The 19750-nt window shown below is 44.2% G+C and overlaps 2 protein-coding genes across 4 annotated transcripts in view; both read right to left on the bottom strand.

The window, feature by feature from the left end:
* Positions 1-6832, bottom strand: part of TTC39A (tetratricopeptide repeat domain 39A) — a 50912-nt gene extending 44080 nt beyond the window's left edge. Inside the window, exon 1 of the mRNA XM_061186598.1 lies at positions 6810-6832. The gene's annotated coding sequence lies outside the window, so the exon portion shown is untranslated. The remainder of the gene's footprint in view (positions 1-6809) is intronic.
* Positions 6833-16513: 9681 nt separating this feature from the next.
* Positions 16514-19750, bottom strand: part of EPS15 (epidermal growth factor receptor pathway substrate 15) — a 158161-nt gene continuing 154924 nt past the window's right edge. For 2 of the 3 annotated variants that reach the window (XM_061184235.1, XM_061184237.1), the window contains one exon: positions 16514-18964. In XM_061184235.1, coding sequence (XP_061040218.1) covers positions 18818-18964 — 147 coding nt within the window. In that variant the 3' untranslated portion in view covers positions 16514-18817. The remainder of the gene's footprint in view (positions 18965-19750) is intronic. The other variant, XM_061184238.1, reaches the window with a different exon arrangement.

Here is a 19750-nt window from a genome sequence, read left to right as displayed (position 1 = left end):
CAAGAGAAGAGTTTATTTTTGGGTTTTTTTCCAGCTTTGTTCTCTAACATATTTTCAGTGCCCAGAACAGTGCCTGGCACACAGTAGGTGCTCAATAAATATTTATTGCATGAATGAGTTTTTGAGAAGGTGGAAAAATATGAAAAAAGCAGAATACAAAATTACACATCCAGTACTAAAAAGAAAACCCCAATGTCTATGCATTTGAGAAAGTATGAGGAGGCTTCAATTTCCTCATCTATTAGAATTGGAGACAACAGGGCCCCCGGTCAGAGTTGTGGTGCATCGAAGGTGATGATGCATGTCAAGTCAGGGCACAGCCAAGGGCAGATCTTGCTGTTATTACAGATCACTGAGGCATCAGAGCTGGAAGGGCACAGGGTCTTCTGGAGGCAGGGGCCTAGTTAAGAGGGTGTTGGGGAGAGAAGCTGTGGCTGGAGGGAGCAGGGGCAAGTGAAGGTGGAGAAAGGTGATGATTTGAGTGCAGTGCTGTCCTCAGAGCCTGGGGAGCCGCCATCCCCCTTTGACTGGCCTGGCCTGCACTCAGGGACAGTGCTTGGGTGTGCCCTTCAGTCACTGATATAAAGGAAGTACCCACCCACCAATTTTCTTGGAAAGAGAGCAGAGTTACTTCAGTCTGACACTTGGATGCTCTCTCTGGGGGAGGCTGTTTCTTAGCTGGAGATGAATTTTTGCAGGGGGTGGGTACTTGCAGGGCGATTCTGCGAGCGGGTAAGGGGAACCCCTGAGGCTGTGGGAGGGAACGTGCACGGACAAACTTCGTCTGATGGGGGAAAAAGGAAATCAAAAGGAATAGACCTGACCCAGGTCTACCTGGACAGGTGCCTGATGTCCCACCTACTGTATTAATTTCTAATATAATTGTCTGGGTTATAATATAACCAGCCAGTTAGTAGGCTGGGCAAAGGATTTTACCTGAAAGCAGTAGATTTCTGCACTGCTGTTCACCTGGGAAAGGGCTGATCTTGAGAAAGGAAAGGAAGGCTTGGTTGTCTTGGTTAAGGCAGAGATTTCCTCCTCTCTTGGGAGGGAAGATGCTGGAAGACATATATTGGGCCCTCCCAGAAGTGGAAGTTCTGCAGGAAGGCTCCTTCCAGGATGGTTGAGGGGCTTGGAGAGGAGCCATAGAATCATAAAACTCAGTTGCTCATTCCTTGCGTCCCAAGGTGGCCTTAAAAGTTACAGCCTGGTCCTAGTCAAGTGGTAGGGAATTAGGGAAAAGGTCTGTCCCACCCTTGGGATGGGTGATAAAGCAAAGAGCCTATACCCTCTCTAGGCCAGGGAGGTGGTGGTAGTCATGGAGAGAATGGGACTGGGGCTGGCAAAGCCACAATCGCAGGGGGTGGTGGGGGGCACAGGTCCCAAGAGGGGTTCATAAGGGACTAGTTCCCAGTTCCCAGGGGGTCAACAACAGCTGGAAGACTGAGACAGATGGGCAGCGGTGCTCCAAGGAAATCATAATTTGGGTACTTCATGAAACTATGGCTTTATTTTAAGGCCTGCCGTGTGGCCACATGGATGCTACAACCCTCCTCGCCCTGAACCCTCCCCTGCCACCCACTTGTTTTTAGAGAACTGTTTCTCCTCCTCTCCTCTCCTGCCTCAATGGCTGAACGGGAGGTGCGTTCTCTTCCTTGACCCCACCTCCCAGGACACAGCGGTTGGTTAAAGAAGAGCCAATTGGAATACTTCCCTGAGCTTTTTCATATTAGAGCTGGTGGAGAAGCCCCTTCCTCTCCTGGCCTGGGGAGACTAATCATAACAATCAGTAACACTCCTGGGTATAGCACCGACTATGTGTCAAGGACGGTCCTCTGTGCTTTGCATAGCCTAATTCATGCAGTCCTCACAACAACCCTGTGAGGCAAGTCCTACCATTACCCTCACTTTACAGGTGAAGAAACTGAGGCGCAGAGAACTTAAACAACCTGTCCAAGGTCACACTGGTAGAAAGGCCCGGAGTCAGGATTCAAAATCAACCTGTGTGGCTCCAGAGGACTTTTCACTGCTTTGTCTTATTGTCCCAGGACGTGAGCTTGGAAACTGCTGGCAGCCATGTCTTGCATTGAGTAGAGAAGTAGGTGAGCATTAGGAGAGAATGGAGCTGACCACAGACAGAAACTGAGCTGAGAGGCAGAAATTTTCAGGGGAAGGACAAAGCAACTCAAGCAACTAGAGCTACAGATTGAAGAGATTTCAGGAAATGTGGCATGCTGGCAGAACTGAAATTGCAACCTAAATAATCTATTTGCCATTGACCTCAAGAAAGGACAAAAAATATCCCAAGTCAGAATCCCTCCATAACTGACAAAGGGGGACAAAGGTTACTTGGAGTTTTTCCATGATATCCTCACCAGGGGTTGAGGATCTGAGGGACCACATTGTGCCTCCCACACCAGAGCCCCCTCCTACCCCATGCAGCTGCCCTCAGCAACAGGGGGTAAATCAGAATCCTGGGGCCAGTAGCTTCAACATCATAGAAATTTGGAATTTTAAATCATGAGTCTGGTGATCACAGATGCCTCAGCTCACAGGATCTGAGAATCCCAGAGGTGAAAACTCAGCACTGGCCTTGAGTCCACATCCAGTCCCAAGGAAGGGACCCCATAGCTGCCCAAGGATTCCAGTCACCAAATTCGAAACTCCCTACCTAGAGGCATCTGAGAGCTCCTAGTGCTCATACTCAAACCAAGAGCAAGAAATCTGTCAACAACAGCCCAGCAGGGCCCCTCCATTCTTGGGGCGGCCCCTCCCTCCCACAAGCTCTGCCACTGAATTACTCTCTCAAAAGCGTTCTGCCTGGACTTCCCTGGTGGTGCAGTGGTTGAGAAACCACCTGCCAATGCAGGGGACATGGGTTTGAGCCCTGGTCTGGGAAGATCCCACATGCCGCGGAGCAACTAAGCCCGTGCGCCACAACTACTGAGCCTGCACTCTGGAGCCCGCGAGCCACAACTACTGAGCCCACGTGCCACAACTACTGAAGCCCGCGCGCCTAGAGCCCGTGCTCGGCAACAAGAGAAGCCACCGCAGTGAGAAGCCTGTGCACCACAACGAAGAGTAGCCCCCGCTCACCGCAACTAGAGAAAGCCTGCGCGCAGCAACGAAGATCCAACGCAGCCAAAATAAATAAAGAAATTAATTAATTAATTTTTAAAAAGCGTTCTGTCTGCCTGCACTTCCCTCTCTGCTCCTGGTGCTGTCTCTTACGGGAGCAGCCACAGCGTGGGGGCAGGGGCTACTGGTATGACTGGGAAGGGACCCTGTTTGTCGGCCAAGTAGGTGGCCATCCCCATCTTAAGATGCACAGGCATCATTTCCCTCTCCTAACAGTCCCTGGCTAGCCAGTCCTGGTGCCTGGAATCCCACCATTGGCTCCCAAACCTTTCTGAATCCCCTCTGTTCAATGCAAATACCTCAGAAGGAAGATTCCCTCATACCAGTGAACTCACATTTACTGGTCGCCAAATATGCTCGGTGGCTCTTTGTTAGGTCCTTTACCAATGTGGCTTCACCAGGTGTTCCGCTACTTGGTAAGTAGCTACTATTTGATAGCTGAGTAAACTAAGGCTCACATGGGTCAGGCGACTGAATCAGGGTCATAGAGCCAGTATGTAAGTGGCAGAGCAGGGGCCGGGCACCCTCCCAAGCCCTTCACCCCTCAGCCAGGCTGTGGGAGACAGGCAGCGTGGTGGGTGAGGCCTGAGGGTGGAGAAGTCACAGGTCCCGAGCTGAGAGAAAGGAGACCTGGTTTGTTGCCCCAGGTGTGAGATCTTGTGAGGGCAACTGGGAGTCAGAATTCTCTGGGTATTTGTGTCCAGCAAGTTCCAGCTGCAGTAGAAAGGTACATGTGTTGAGGCCCTCACCTACACTCCAGCACGCAGGCTGCCTGCAGGACAGAGCACAGCTGGGTTCTTACAGGAGGGCAGGCAGGCAAGAAATCCATGCAAACCCAGCCTCTCCTCAGCACCCCAACTGTGATCTCACCCTCCTCAGAAATCATTCCCCCAGGTTCTCATCAAAACCGAAGCATTCTGTGCTGGGCTTCGGGGACATGGGGGCAGATGAACCCCGTCCCCTCTCCATATGTAGTGGGGAGACAGAAAGGGGTGACCATGCCCCAGCGTTAAAATCCTTTCTCCATGGGGTAGCTGGATCATCTTTAAATACGTGAGTCCCCTCTTTAACGCCCTCTAGTGGCTCCCAACACACAATGAAATCCAAACTCGGCCCTCTTCTGGGCAGCCTGCCTCCTGGATCCCAGCAGGCAGGGATCCTCAACAACACACACACCTTTCTGCTCCTCAGACACATCTCAGGCTTTGACAGGAGCTATCCTCACTGCAGGGAATGCTCTGGGCAAGACGGATTTTACTGTCCATCACGTCGCTCTATTTTAAGCCTTACACAGCATCTGTTTCTGGTGTTTACTTGTTTATTTGCCTAGTTGTTTAATCTGTCTTTCCCACTAGAATGTGGTCTCCTGAGAGCAGGGGCTTGTATGTCTTAAGTAACACCATATCCGCAGCACCTAGTACAATGCCTGGAACATGGTATGTGCCCAACAATGTTTGCTGAAAAACTGAATGAGAGCCATGAGAGGGAAGCAAAGATGCTGGAGCCCAGAAAGCCTCTGAGCCTGACTCAGGGTGGGGTCAGAAAGGTTCTCTAAAAGAGGTCACCTAAAGTAAGACAGAGAAAGACAAATACCATATAATATCACTTATATGTGGAATCTAAAATATGATACAAATGAACTTATTTACAAAACAGAAATAGATGCACAGACATAGAAAACAAACTTATGGTTACCAAAGGGGAAAGGGGGTGGGGGAAGGATAAATTCAAAGTTTGGGATTAGCAGATACAAACTACTATATATAAAAAAAACAACAAGGTCCTATTGTATAGCATAGGAAACTATATTCAATATCTTATAATAACCTATAATGGAAAAGAATCTGAAAAAGAATATATATATATTCTTATATATATATCCATATATATATATATATATATGGATAACTGAATCACTTTGCTGATTAATACAACATTGTAAATCAACTATACTTCAACTAAAACAAACACACAAACAAAAAACCCACAAAAACAAAAAAACCCAGACAAATCAAACCTATGGTATTAGAAGTCAGGATAGTATCAATAGTTACCTTTGGGGGCTTGCGGCTGGGAGGGGCACAAGGAAGACTCTGGGGGCTGGTAATAGTCTGTGTCTTAATCTGGGTGCTGGTTACATGGGTGCTGGTTACTTTGTGAAGAGTCATTGAGCTGTACACTTAAAATGTGTGCACTTTTCTGTATATGTGCTACCCTTGAATTAAAAGTTTATTTTAAAAGTCAAAAAAAATTTTTTTAATAAGAAAAGAGGTCATCTAAAGTTGAATCTTATAGGGTGAATGTCAGGAGTAGAGGATGGCATTCCAGGCAGAGGTAGCCCTGAGCAGCCCAGCACAGTTGTGAGAGCCCTACAAAGCCAGTCGTTCTTGCTGGACCAGAGTGAGGGTCAGAGAGTGATGGGAGCGGGCCTGGGCAGGTCACAGCTTCTCCCCTGGAGAGCCTTGACCTTTCACCTCTGTGATAGAGAGCCATAGAAGAATTTTAAAGCAGAAAAATGACATGGTCTGGTTTGTGCTTTAGAAAAGACAAGTCTGAAGGATGCATGGAAAGGGGGAGACTGGAGGAAATGGAAAAGTTAGGGGCTATTGCAATAGTCCAGGGGAAATGAACAGCTTTGAGAGACATCAAAAAGATAAAATCAGCAGAACTTGGAGACCAGGGTGGAGGAGAGGGAGGGAGGTGAGAGGGATGACTCCCAGGTTCCAGGCTTGGGCAACTGGGTGGATGACTATGCCATGGGGACACAGGAGGAGGAACAGGTTTGGGGGTGAAGATGTGAAGTTTGATTTGGGGCTTGCCGAGTTTGATGTGCCCATGTGACAGTCAGATGGAGGTGTTGGGAAGGCAGTTAGATTGCCCTTCTCCAGGGAGTGGCAGAGTGAACTTTAAATATATAAAGGAAAGAAATTGGGGGTCACAGCTCAGAAGAGAGGTCAGGGCTGTCCCCTCTCCCCTTTCTCATGAGAACACATCTGGAGACACCAACTCACCCAGGAGGTGGGGACAGCTGGGAGTTGGAGGTGACACACAGGAGGCAATGACACATCCCTGAAGGGTTGACCTTGGAGGAGCTGTGGTGCACACAGTTCCACCATGGACAGGCATTGGGACGCAGGATTGCCCTCCACACTGCTGCCCCCAGATGTGGACAACCCCTGGCGGGGGATAGTGTATCTGCTCTCACCTGTCGGGGCACACGTGCCCCTATCTCTGCTCATGCAACGCTAGGGAGGATCAGGTGCGTGAGCAACACTGCTAAGGCGAGACGGAGACGTAGCTGCCCAAACCTGACTCCCTGCCCGCCCGAGGTCCAGCTCACCTGAGTTGCCCTCACAGGTGGCTCACAGGTTGCGGCACCGGAAGCGCGGCTCGGGTGGGACCGGGGTGTTGGGGGTGTTATCTCTTCACCCCCAGGCCCAGCCCTGCTGGGGGCCATAACACGCGAGCAAGGGATACGTGGGGGGGCTGGGGTGAGAGGGGCTGGGCTGCCCCTCCCCGGGCCCTTCGGCCGTTACCCCGCGACCAGCAGCCCGCACACTGCTGCTGTCTCCAGCTGTGTTCCGTCAGCTGCCCCTCCCGTCGGCTCTTCTCCAGACGCCCCTCAGTCCCATCAGTGCCTCCCGCCGAGTCCCCCCGCCCCCGCCTGGTACCTGCGGTCGCTTTCCCCGGAGGCCGCCCCCTTCCAGGCGGTCAGAAAGGCCATGGATGCAGGCCGGACTTGGATGGAGGCGCGGGCGGCCCCTCGTGGCGGCGGTAGCTGTAGCGGCGGCTCCGGCGGCAGCACCTGGACGGGTTGGGCGGGGCGGGACCCGTGGCTCCTCCCCGCCGCGGCCGGGCACCGCCTCCCTGCCTGGCAAGGGTGTCGGTGTCCCGGGAGCGGACCTGGTGAACCAGAGCAAGACCACTAGCGTCCAGAGCCGTCGAGACTCATCAGTATTCACAAGTAGAAACTGAGGCCCACCCAGGAAGGCCAGGGATTTATCCAAGGTCACACAGAGGGCCAGTGGCAGCACCAGGACCGACCCCAGGCCCCTCCACTTCCAGTATAGAGCCCGTCCTCCGTATCGATGGGTGATGGTGTCACCAATGCCTTTCCCACCTGCCTAAGTGCAGAACCTGCCTTGCCAGGGCTGTACCTGGATGGGCTCAGGGGCTTGGGACTGCCCCCAAGTGCAGGGCCCAGAGCAGGAGGGGCAGGCACGGGAGCGGACAGACAGGAAGGAGCTGCGTGGGCCTGGCGGTGGAGGCTGCGGACCAGGCGAGGCACTGGGACGTGGCCCTGTCCACAGACCTCTGATTCCCAGCGGAGAGCGGGGGCAGAGGAGGATGAGCCTGTCTCCAGTTCACACTTTATTTGAAACCCCGTATTTTGCCTTAGGTCATGTACATTTTTACTTTTTATTTTAAACAACTAACAAGTGGAAGAATCAGCTCTGGAGCAAGGTTAGCCCCTGGCAGTGCAGTCTAGCAGGCTTCCGTGGGAGGCACAACTAAAGGCAGAGAGCAAGGGAGCACCTTGAGGAGGTATCTGAGAAGGATCACTCCGAGGTCCAGTGTGCAGGATGGATTCAGGGGTCCCTGGAGACTTCTCTCTGCGAGGGAGTATGGGGGTTGAACGCAGATCAGGGACAGGGTGGCAATGGGACCACTGCTGTCTCTTTTTGGGCTGGGTCTGTATCCTAGGTCTTGTGCAACACAAATCACGTGTCAGTAAATGGTGACTAATTGTAATGTGCCAAGCCCTAAGCCAGGTGTTTTACACAAATTCTCATTTAATTTCACCTTATTAAATACTTGCCCCCATTGCACAGTTGAGGAAACTGAGGTTCAGAGGGGTTAACTGACTTCCCTGAGATCAGGCCTCACACCCAGATCTGTCTGCCCCATCTGCTGCTCCCTCCCAACCCTGCCTGTGGTTTGCAGGTGGGCGAGGCATGGAGTGGGAGGCCTGGGCAAAGCAGAGGGCAGAAGCCTCAGGGATCATCTGGGCAGTTTCTCTCACTTTTCCTTGGTAAGCAGCAGAGAAAATACAACCTTTCCCCATCTCTCTGAGCACTCATGTCATGGTCTAGGCAGATCAACAAGGGCCCGCGAATGCTGCCTATCTGACCACACAGCTGGAGCTTCCAGATCTGGAAATTCCAGTTACAGTGCTCCCATGGGCCCAAACTCCTCAGCCCACAGAGCTTTGCCCAGTTTGTCAGCTTTGGGCACTGCAGATAGCCAACTTCCTCCTAGGCTCACAGGCATGAATACCACAGGGCCTCAGAAGCCTGGTCTCCTATAGGCCCCCGAGCCCAGTCTAATCCTGGGTGGAATTAAAGTCCCACCCAGCCTCCAAGCCCACAACCAACACCACTTCCTACAGAAGGCTCTCCTGTATCTCCCCAGTGGAGGACTACCTCCTTCTTCAGAGATTACATTTTTCTCTCAGAGCATTTAGCACTATATATTTTTTAATCCTTATATTGGTTATCAATGACCATATTAGTCTCACTCTTCAGATTTCTATCTGAAGGTACAGAGAATGTCTCACATTTGTGTCTTCCACGGAGCCTAGCACCACTGTTACACATAGTAGATGTTCAGTGTTGAGAGAATGGAGAAGGACCTAATATTTATCAAGTTTCCACTCAGTGGCAGGCACTATGCTGAGGGCTTTTACATACACTACCTCTAATCTGGGAAACTCTTGTTTTGAGAATATTTGAGTCAGAAGTTTAGAAATGTTCCTGAGATCGAATTAGGAACTGGGGGCAATTCTCTGGCGGTTCAGCGGTCAGGACTCGGTGCTTTCACTGCTGGGGGGTTCGGGTTCAGTCCATGGTCAGGGAACTAAGATTTCCGCAAGCTAAGCGGCACGGCAAAAAAAAAAAAAAAAGAAAAAAATTTAGGGAGTGGGATTCAATCCAAGGGTTCTCAAACTTCAAGGCTTCTTTCCTGTTCTTTTTCTTTGACATCTGGACATCTTCATCATCATGTTCTTCTTTATCTTCATCACCATCATTTGCTTAGAACTTTGTTAAGCATTATTCTAAATCCTTTACGTGTACCAACTCATTTCATCCTCAAAATAATCCTATCAGGTATGTCCTTTTACAACCCCAATTTTTATAGTTGAGAAAGTGAAGCAGAGGATTAAGCAATCTGCTCAAGATAACAAAGGCTAGTTAAGTGGCAGGAGCTAGAACTCAACCCAAGCAGCCAGACTAGAGTCTGTATCTTAACCCCAGCCCCAGTCTGCCTGCTACACAAGCTCTTAGAATGCACACAGCATTTATGAACCACTTTCCCAAAGCTTAGCTTATTTTGAATCTCACAACACTCCCAAGGTACAGCAGGTTTTATTCTTTCCCTTGCTCTGGAGCCAGACTGCCTGGGTTAGAATCTTGGCCTCACCACTTGATAGCTGCCTGTGACTCCAGGCAAGTTACTTAACCTCTCTGTGCTTCAGCTTTCTCATCTGTAAAATGAGGATAATAATAACACCTATCACAAGGGTTGTTGTGAGGACTAAATGAGTTAATGCAAACAAAAGAGAATAGTGTTGGACACACAGTGTGTGTGATAGTTTTATCCAGAATCAGTGGGAACATTTAGTATCAATAAACTTTCAAGATAACTGAAGTTTATTCCCTTAATCTTACATAGATATTTTCCTAAAATATTTTCCTTTTCTGTCTTCTTAAACACAGACATGACAGCTCTTACTTGGTAAGTATCTGCCGTGTAACAGGAATGAAGACTTTATATCCATCATCTTTAATCCTCACAACAACCCTGCCTGGCAAGGACGTCGGTGTCCCACGAGCAGACCTGAGGAATCAGGGCAAGACCACTACCGTCCAGAGCCGTCGAGACTCATCAGTATTCACAAGGAGAAACTGAGGCCCACCCAGGACGGCCAGGGATTTGTCCAAGGTCACACAGAGGGCCAGTGGCAGCACCAGGACTGCAACCTGTGAGCCACCTGGGAGGGCAACTCAGGTGAGCTGGACCTCAGGTGGGCTGGGAGTCAGGTTTGGGCAGCTACGTCTCCCCTCAGTAGTGCTGTTCACGCACCTGATGCTCCCCAGTGCTGGTCCACTGAGGATCAGAGAGGTTAGGAGATTTACCCAGAGTCACACAGCTAGCAAACAGTAAGGCCAGGAACCTTCTCAGGAAGCTGCGATGCATCAGGGTTTTCTTTGAGAACATTAGTTCTTGCTTAGGGCCCAGGGCTGCTCTGTTTGATCTCTGTTGATGCTTAGGCTCAAAGGGCTGCTTTTAAGGCCAGGGTTGCAAAAGGCAGCCTGGTGTGCTGGAAGAGTAGGTCTCAGAGCCAAGGCACCTGGGCTGGGGTCTTGGCCAAGTCACTTCCATCTCTCTATACCTCATGTTTTCTATCTGTTATAGTGTTGTGAGCATTAAGTAGGGTAATGTATTCTAAGCGCCTTAGTGCCAGGCTCAGAGAAGGTCCTCAGTAAGTGTCAGCTACTTTTCCTTGTCTCTTTTCCTTTTTACAAAATAACTCAGTCCTCTCAAGTTTTGACTCCAGAGGAAACAGAAAGGAGAGGCTGAAACTAAGCCCTTAGGTCTTGGGCAACTGAACACATTCTATACACTTATTGCAGTGGGGAAGAAAAATAGGTGGGGTCTTCCAGCAAAGACACACCTTCCCTCCACGAGATAATCCTTTACACATTAGTAACCCATATACACAACAGTAGGACCCACATTTCTTACTTGAAAAGAGATAATTTAAAAAATCAGTGGCTTTCATTTTATCTTGTGACCCAGTATGTATTCAATAACAAATTCTATTTCATAATTTTTAAAATGATCAGTAACATACTGAAAAATCTACAAATGAAATATAAGGTTTGCTTCAACATGACATGAAAGGGAAGTGTGTAGGAATATAGATAAAATAAGATTGGATGTGAACTGGTATTTATTGAAGCTGATTATTGGTACATGAGTGTTCATTCTGCTTTACAGGCATTTTATTGTACTTTGCTTTACTGCGCTTTGCAGATATTGCATTTTTTTACAAATTAAAGGTTTGTGGCAACCCTGCATTGATTCTATCGGCACAATTTTTCTACAGCATTGGCTCACTTTATGTCTCTGTGTCACAGTTTGGTAATTCTTTTTTTTTTTAATTTTTGAATTTTATTTATTTTTTTATACAGCAGGTTCTTATTAGCTATCCATTTTAGACATATTAGTGTATATGGTAATTCTTGGAATATCAAACTTTTCATTATTATTACACTTGTTATGGTGATCTGTGATCAGGGATCTTCGATGTAACTACTGTAATTATTTTGGCATTTTTTAAGCAATAAAGTATTTTTAAATTAAAGTAGGTACATTGTTTTCTTAGACATAATCCTACTGCACACTTAATAGACTACAATGTAGTGTAAACACAACTTTTATATGCACTGGGAAACGTGTGACTCACTTTATTGTGATATTCACTTTACTGCGATGGTCTGGAACTGAACACGCACTATCTCCAAGGTACGCCTGTACTACTCTGGTTACATTTTTTCCATGTTGCTGGATTTACTAAACTGATTTCACAACCCAACTAAGGAATTACAACCTGCCTATTGAAAAACATCAAGTTAGAGAGTAAAATTATGCACATCCCCAAAGAATTCCATATGCTACAATCATATTAGAGTGCCTTTATTTCCTTAAGGTAGCATTTTCTCAAGATTTGTTTAAAGAGGAAAAAAAAAAACCAGCTTACATGTTCAAGCCATTACTGATTGAATATCAATCAGAAATTAAGGTTATGAAGGAAAAGCTTTCTAAGGGGTTAGGATTTTAACCTGAATGTGATGGGAATCAGTGGTATGTTTTATTACAGGAGTGATAAAGCAGATTTCGATTCTAGAAGAATCTGACTGCAACACGGAGGATGGTCTGGAAGCAGAGAGAAAAACAAGAGATTGGCAGCAAGGATATTAGGAAGCTTTGGCAAAAGCCTGAAGAGAGATGATGAAGACCTGAATTGGGGGAGTGGCACTGGGGATGGAGAGGACAGATTTGAGAGGTACTTAAAAGGCAGAATTGTTAGGTCATGTTGACGGTTTGGAGGAGGATGAGTCAGGGAGAAGGCCTGGCACATATACACTCAGTAAATGACATGATCAATGAAAGGGTGAAGTCAGAGCCCAGGGAGTGAGATGTTTCACTAAGAACTCATAAACTGGGGAAGTCTGCCTTAGAAGGAGTTAAATATAGTCTACATACGTGATGAAAACAAAGATATGCAAAGTCACCCCTAAGAGACTTTATAGCTACCCAACCAGCCAAACCAGACTGTAACCTGATCAAACATATTAGTCTAAAAAACGTGTTCATCAGAGGGACCAGGCAGCCCTGGCTGCAGAGAGTGAGGAACCTCACAGGTAGGAGGCATCCAAGCACCAGCAGGGAGAAGGAGTCTTGTTCAACCAATTGTGAGCACTTCAAGCCCTACAGCAACTTTTACTGGAAACTGACATTTTGGTCTTTACATCAGTCCCTGTGAACTTGCTTAATGGGAGCTTTGTCTCTTCTACTGATGAAAATTAGGTTTCTAAACTTTAAGGTCAGACCTTGGATAAGGCTGAATTCACTAAGTAATGAATGTCACTTAAATGAGGTTTCCTGGGAGACTGTCTGGCAGCCTTTTTCAGTCAACAGAGCTCTGACATCAAATGATGTGGACTTGTGAAAGCTGTGTTTTTTTGGTTGTTGTTTTAATTTTGACAGTTGCCATCTACACTTTTACTAATGCTAGGAGCAGAATACTGTGTCCTAGGGACACCTCGTCTGGGAAGCCTTCCCCAGTCCTCTCAGCCAGAACTATTCTCTCCTTCCTCTGGGTGTCCCAGCACTGCTATCATAATCTTCAATGTGCAGTGTTGTGAAATTAACTGTAAGTAATGTCTATCTCCCCCACTATACCACTGATGGCCTCATATGAGTTTTCTCTGTCTCTGACCCAGCACAGTACCCAGAACACAATACACCTCAGCAAAGGTGAACGGAATGATAATGATCTTCTCTGTGCATTCCCAAAACTCAGATAATAAAGGGCTTTCTGGCAGTAAGAAGTACAATATTGAGCCATACATCAAAAGTATTTTAATATAATTTTTCTTCAGTAGAGCAGAGTGACTGAGCAGGGGTTCTGGATCTAGACTGCCTGGGTTTGAATCCTAGCTCTGTGATTTGGGCAAGTTGTTTAACCTTTTTGTACCTCAGCTTTCTCATCTGTAAACTGCAAATAACAGTACCTAACTTAAAGGATCGTCATGGACATTAAAATGAATCAGCATATAGATCTTCCTTGACTTACGATGGGGTTATATCCCCATAAACCCATCATAAATTGAAAATATCGTAAGTCAGAAATGCATTTAATACAGCTAAGCTACCACATCAGAGCTTAGCCTAGTCTACCTTAAACATACTCAGAACACTTACATTAACCTACAGGTGGGCAAAATCATCTAATGCAAAGCCTATTTTATAATAACGTGTTGACTATCTCATGTCACTTACTGAATATTGTAGTAAAAGTGAAAAACAGAACAGTTGTCTGGGTACTGGGTGGCTGTAAGTGTACTGGATGTTCACCCTTGTGATCGTGCGGCTGACTGGGAGCTGAGGCCGCTGCCCAGCATCATGAGAGAGGATTGTACCGCACATTGCTGGCCTGGGAAAAGAGCAAAATTCAAAAGTCAAGGTATGTTTCCTACTGAATATGCATTACTTTTGCACCATCATAAAGTAAAAAAATCATAAGTCGAACCATCATTAAGTTGGGGACTGTATATTAAAGTGTTTCAAATAGTACTGGCACATAGTAAGTGCTGTTAGCCTGCAATTATTATTTTTAAAAACTCTCTTTATCCACAAGAAAGATTAGAGGTGCTTTACACTATGAAGCAAGAGCGACAGGTCAAGTACAGCATGACAAGGTGCAAGAGCACTGCAAACTAAATGAGTACATCTAATAAGACGTGCAGGAGAACAGAGAGACCTGGAAGCCAGTCTCTATTCTAGTGGTTCTCAAAGCGAGGTCCCTGGGCCAGCAACTTCAGCATCATCTGGGAACTTGTCAGAAATTCAGATTCTTAGGTGCCACTCTAGACCTACTGAAATCACAAACTCTGGGGATGGGGTCCACAATCTGTACTTTAACAAGCCCTCCAGGTGATCCTGATGCTTGCTGAAGTTTGCAACCACTCCCTTCCCCTCACCACCCATATCTAATCAGACTCTAAGGCCTGGTAATTCTCTTCAATCAATCCCCTTTTCTCAGGCCTCAGCCACAGCTGTATTTTAGGTACCTACCATCTCACCTGAATGACTCCATCAGCCTTCACCTGCTCTCCCTGCCTTACCTGGTTTCCTTCTAAAGCAATCCTCCAAATCACTACCAGTGAGACCTTTCTTACACACAAACACAAATACTTCACTCTTTTGCCCACAAACCTACTCTAGTTACACTGAACTACTTCAATACTTGCTGTGTGCTAGCACACTATGTCGTGTGCTAGCACACTATGTCGTGTCCTACCACTTTTTCTTTATACAACCATGGCCTCTGCCTAGAATGCCCTGTCCCTCCGTCTGTGTGGCAAACTCTCCAAAATCTACTCTTTGCCTGCCTTTTAATGTATTCTTTCCAGAGCTTTGCCAGCACTAATAAATTATTTTTTGTTTTTGCCAGCTTTTGTGGTTTTAAAATTTGTATTTCTTTAATAAAAGAAAGGTTGGCTGTCTCCCCTATGTTCCGATTTATCATTTATCATAATATTGATAACTTACAATGGTTAAGTGCTTTCATGTGTCAAAAACTGTTCTAGGGCTTCCCTGGTGGCGCAGTGGTTGAGAATCTGCCTGCCAATGCAGGGGACACGGGTTCGAGCCCTGGTCTGGGAAGATCCTACATGCCGCGGAGCAACTGGGCCCGTGAGCCACAACTACTGAGTCTGCGTGTCTGGAGCCCGTGCTCCGCAACAAGAGAGGCCGCGATAGCGAGAGGCCCGCGCACCGCGATGAAGAGTGGCCCCCGCTCGCCGCAACTAGAGAAAGCCCTCGCACAGAAACGAAGACCCAACACAGCCAAAAATAAATAAATAAATAAATAAATAAAAGCATTAATTTAGGAAAAAAAAAAAACTGTTCTAAATCCTGGTAAAGATTAAATATGAAAATGAATTAGGAAATGTTTTATAAGATGCCACGTGCTATGTAGTAGGTTTATTTCATTAATCCTCAAGAGCAGAGATTACATGGTTATTCTATTTATGACAGTTCTCCTCTGGCTTCTCACCTTTAGCCGGAATAGAGAGCAGTGGTCAAAACAGTACAGCCAGTCTCCTGGGTTCAAATTCCAGCTCTGTCACTTACTAGCTACATAACTGTGGCCTAATTAGGGCACCTCCTCTGTAAAATGGAGACAAAAATAGTACCTATACATTACAGGGTTACTTTTCTAAGGATTAAATGAAATAATATACGTAAAGCACTAAGGATTCTGCCTGAAGCTCAATATATGTTATCTGTTATTATTTATCATGCCCTGTTCCTAGCATTTCCTATAGGCAATATTTTTTTCACACAAAAGGAGACAAAGCACGGTAAACTGGAAAGAGTATCATGTTTTAGAATCAGAGAGACCAGAGTTCAATTCCTGGCTCATCTACTTATTAGCAGTATTATCTGAAGCATATTATTTGAACGTTTTTGAGCCTCATTTTTCCTATTTCTAAAACAGGCGATAATAATAGTACTACTCAGGGCTTCTGTGAAGATTAAACAAGAAGACACACATAAAGTGCTTAGTATAGTGCATTCAATAACCAATAGCTATTTTCACTATTAATAATAACATGGCTGCATTTGTTTGATTAAAATAAATAATATTAAAAAGCTGTCAAACTCAAATCATTCAGAACAATCCTGTGAGTTGGGTATTATGATGTTCATTAGAAGAGGAAAATGAGGCTCAGGGAGGCTAAGTAACTTTGTCAAAGTCATCTTTCCTAAAAATGGCAGACCAGGGTTGTCTGAATTTTTCACACCACAGTGCCCTCCTAGGGTCCATGTCACAAATCCTCATTCAACGAATATATACACACCACCCACATTTCAGGCACTGTCTCTATGCATACCCGTTTCCTATCTTTCTTTCAAAAAAACAGGACATGTCAACTAAAAAATAGTTAACATTTACTGAGTATTTTATTCTATACCAGGTACTGTCTCAAGCACTTTACACATATTAATCTGTGCTGACTGTATGCCTACCCCTCCTTGGACACAGCATGGACATAACAGAGAACCGTGCAAAACTCCATTTCAGATTGGATGTATGGATAGTATGGTTTATTATAACTTAAAGTTTATTTTTCTCATAATTACAGGCTACAGTTTAGAAGTTTGAAACATAAGAGAAAATTCTATAAAAAGAACTCAAATAAACCTGAACAAGTAGGTAGAAGATGGTTAAAGCTTCGTAAGTAGTGCCACTTAGCTCTCAGGAATACTTATCTGTCCTTTTCAAGCACAGGCTCTGGAGCCAGAGTCAACAACATAAAATATAATCATAAATGACTCTAAGACATTCATCCTACACAAGTGAGCATGGAGATTTAGAGATATATATATATATATTTATATAATATATACACACTTTAATATTATATTGGTCCACTGAGTATACATATTTTAATAAAAGATAAGAATCTATGTAATCCAGTTAAACACACATAAGATTAAGGTACACTTATTACATCGAAAGTTGGTGTTTATAAGTTACAGATATTTAGTACTTTCCAGAGTGTTCTTTTAATTAAAAAAAATATTTTAAAACCATTTCAAACATCTGTTCATTTTCCCAGTGCAAAAGAAGGTTGTTCAAGTCAACTTACCTTTTTCCTAAAGTGTAAGGGGAAGAAAAAAACCCAAAACTCACTACCATTCACAACTCCCAATACTACCTTCTCAATCAACTTTTGCAGTATATCCTTATAACTGGATTAGTTTATCAAAATTAAACCCTTGTGATTATGATTCAGCCCTTGCTTCATATGTATGACTTTTATGCTGAAATGTCTTAATCTATAAAAGTAGAAAAAAGCTAGCAGTGCAAGAAAGTGCTTCAAATTTGTTTTAAACTGCAGCAATCCAATTGTGTGTGGAGAGAAAAAAAGCACCATTTCAAGATGAAATGAACTGGATATTTTGGAATTTATTCATAGGCTAGGCAACAAGTTACTCTGATTAACACAGATCAATACCACCTTGACTTGGTAACCATAGAGATATTTAATTAGTTTTTAGGTGCATTTTCCTTTATCTTGGTTTTCAATACATTATCTAAATCACTGACTCATGTTAAAAAAAATTAAGATTACAATTTACAGCCTACTTCACAGTCCATTTTAAATTCAGCTTGTCTGCTAGGTCAATTTTACAGGAGATAGGCTTTTAACACATAAAGAGCTTCGATAATTTGGCAGGTCTCTTCTCTCCCAATTAAAAAAAACAAAAAATTTTTTTGCTAGCCTGCCAATTTTGTAGGTGAAAAACACAAAGAGAATAAACTATTTTAATCCACAAAAATGGACAAAAAGCAATAATATGATTTAATATGTGTCACTTTTTTCAGTTGTATTCAGTGAATGTTTTTACATTTCAAGTAACTGAACCTTCATTAAAGAAAAAATATATATATATATGTATACAAAAAGTTAAAGTACCTTCCAGTTCTAGCTTGCTAAAGTTTCTTCTGCAAAAGTAGAAAAATAAACCTACCATGAACTAAAGAGGACAACAGTGCCATGGCAGTGGCAAAATGGCTGCCAGGTTAAGATTTTTGCTTACCTTATATTGATGGGTATATTTTAAGTGGTAATTTTTCTCCACTCTCTAGTGCTTAAAATTATGGAGAGGTATGTGTTTATCTAAAATTCCCTAAATCCAGAGAAGAAAATTTTAAATATATTTCACACATGAGGCTTTAAAGTTTTTATTTAGGAAAAGATTGAGTCTGAAGCTATAATGGTTCAATCTAAAGCATCCCTTTTTCGATAGTGGAGTCAATTTATGCAAAATATTTTTTCTTGTCTATAAAAAACAAACTGAACAGTATTTTGATTATAAGGAAATACAAACATGTACTTTAAACTAGCCAATTTGCTCTATCATAAAAGAAATAGGATGTTCTTTCCCTTCCCCTCTTTCAACCATTTAAATTAGGGGAGAATACTGCCAACTTTAAGAATCCCACTGGCTATCATCAGAGTAACTACAGAACAAGGGTAGCAAAGGGATGGAACTATTTCTCTATATTCCAGAAGGCAGAAGTTTGGGTGCTCTAGCTTTCCAAGTAAAAGTAGCACAAGCAGGCAAAAGCTCACACTAAATGCACACCAGAACGGGGGCCTAGGTGAAGTTATCTGGGTTACCGCTTTTACAGGGGGAAAAAAAGGACAAATCTGAAATGGAGTTTAAAAAAAACAAAAACTTTTGTCACATTTACAGGAATCTCAAACCTTTTGTATTCCCATGCTCATAGGTAGTTTTGATACACACTGTAAATAGCTTCAGTATTCAGGAAGAAGAGTATTGTGTGATTGACAAAGAACAGGAAAATTCTTCATGCTTCTGATATTTCAGATTTGCTGAGTGCAATAGCCAGTTCTAAGTCTTCTTGCTCTTGCTGATTCAGTCGGGCAAGCCTCTGCTCTTCCTCTCTCTCACTTTCCCTCTTGGCCCACTCAATCATATCTTCTTCAGAGGGATACTGCCATTTAAAAGACAAATGAACAAACGAATAAATTCATGAGCAGAACAAACACAAGAAGGAAAAAGAACTTTTACAAAATGATATTTAACTATTTGTTTCACCTTCTGAAGGACTCTGTAAATAGTCCTGTTACTTGTTAATTTTTTTTTCTGAAAACACATTTAATCAGTTATTAAAATATGATTTAATCTTAAAAATTAATGCAGTCTACAGATAGTCTATAAAACTGAACATTAAAACATCATTTTTTTAAAAAGTGGAAATTCTTAAGGTGAATCAGGAGATTTAAAAACAGGAGAGGGTTAGCATTTTTATCTAATGTGAAACATTTACTACTTCAACTTCAGTGAGCATCCTCACATGATAAATCATTTTCAACTTAATCCCACTGGTGATTTCCTACCTTATCTTAGCCCTTCAGGTACAGAAAAATTATGAAGCAAAGAATATCTATTCATACATAAATTTTGTCATACATAAAATAAGAGTACTGGATATACTAAATAAGATGTGAACCTAATCGATTTTTTTAATGCATTATAAAGAACTCAGTAGACATTGAGAACTTTTTGACCTAGTCTAAATAAAACCTTAATGCTGGTAATTATTAAGTCAAGGAAATACACTTATCTACCCGAAAGAGCAACCGTGGCAGATACTAAATAAAAAAATTCTACCTGGTTTCAAGTCCTGTCATATAGAGGAATACCATAATAGGATGAATACCATAATAGGATGAAGTGAAAGAAACTGTCAGGCTTTTTGAAAAGGGTAGCCTTTTCC

The sequence above is a fragment of the Eubalaena glacialis genome, chromosome 3 (genome assembly GCF_028564815.1).
Source record: "Eubalaena glacialis isolate mEubGla1 chromosome 3, mEubGla1.1.hap2.+ XY, whole genome shotgun sequence".
Taxonomy (NCBI): Eukaryota; Metazoa; Chordata; class Mammalia; order Artiodactyla; family Balaenidae; genus Eubalaena; species Eubalaena glacialis.
The sequence above is the reverse complement of the archived record's forward strand: the minus strand, read 5'-3'. Positions and strand labels throughout refer to the sequence as shown.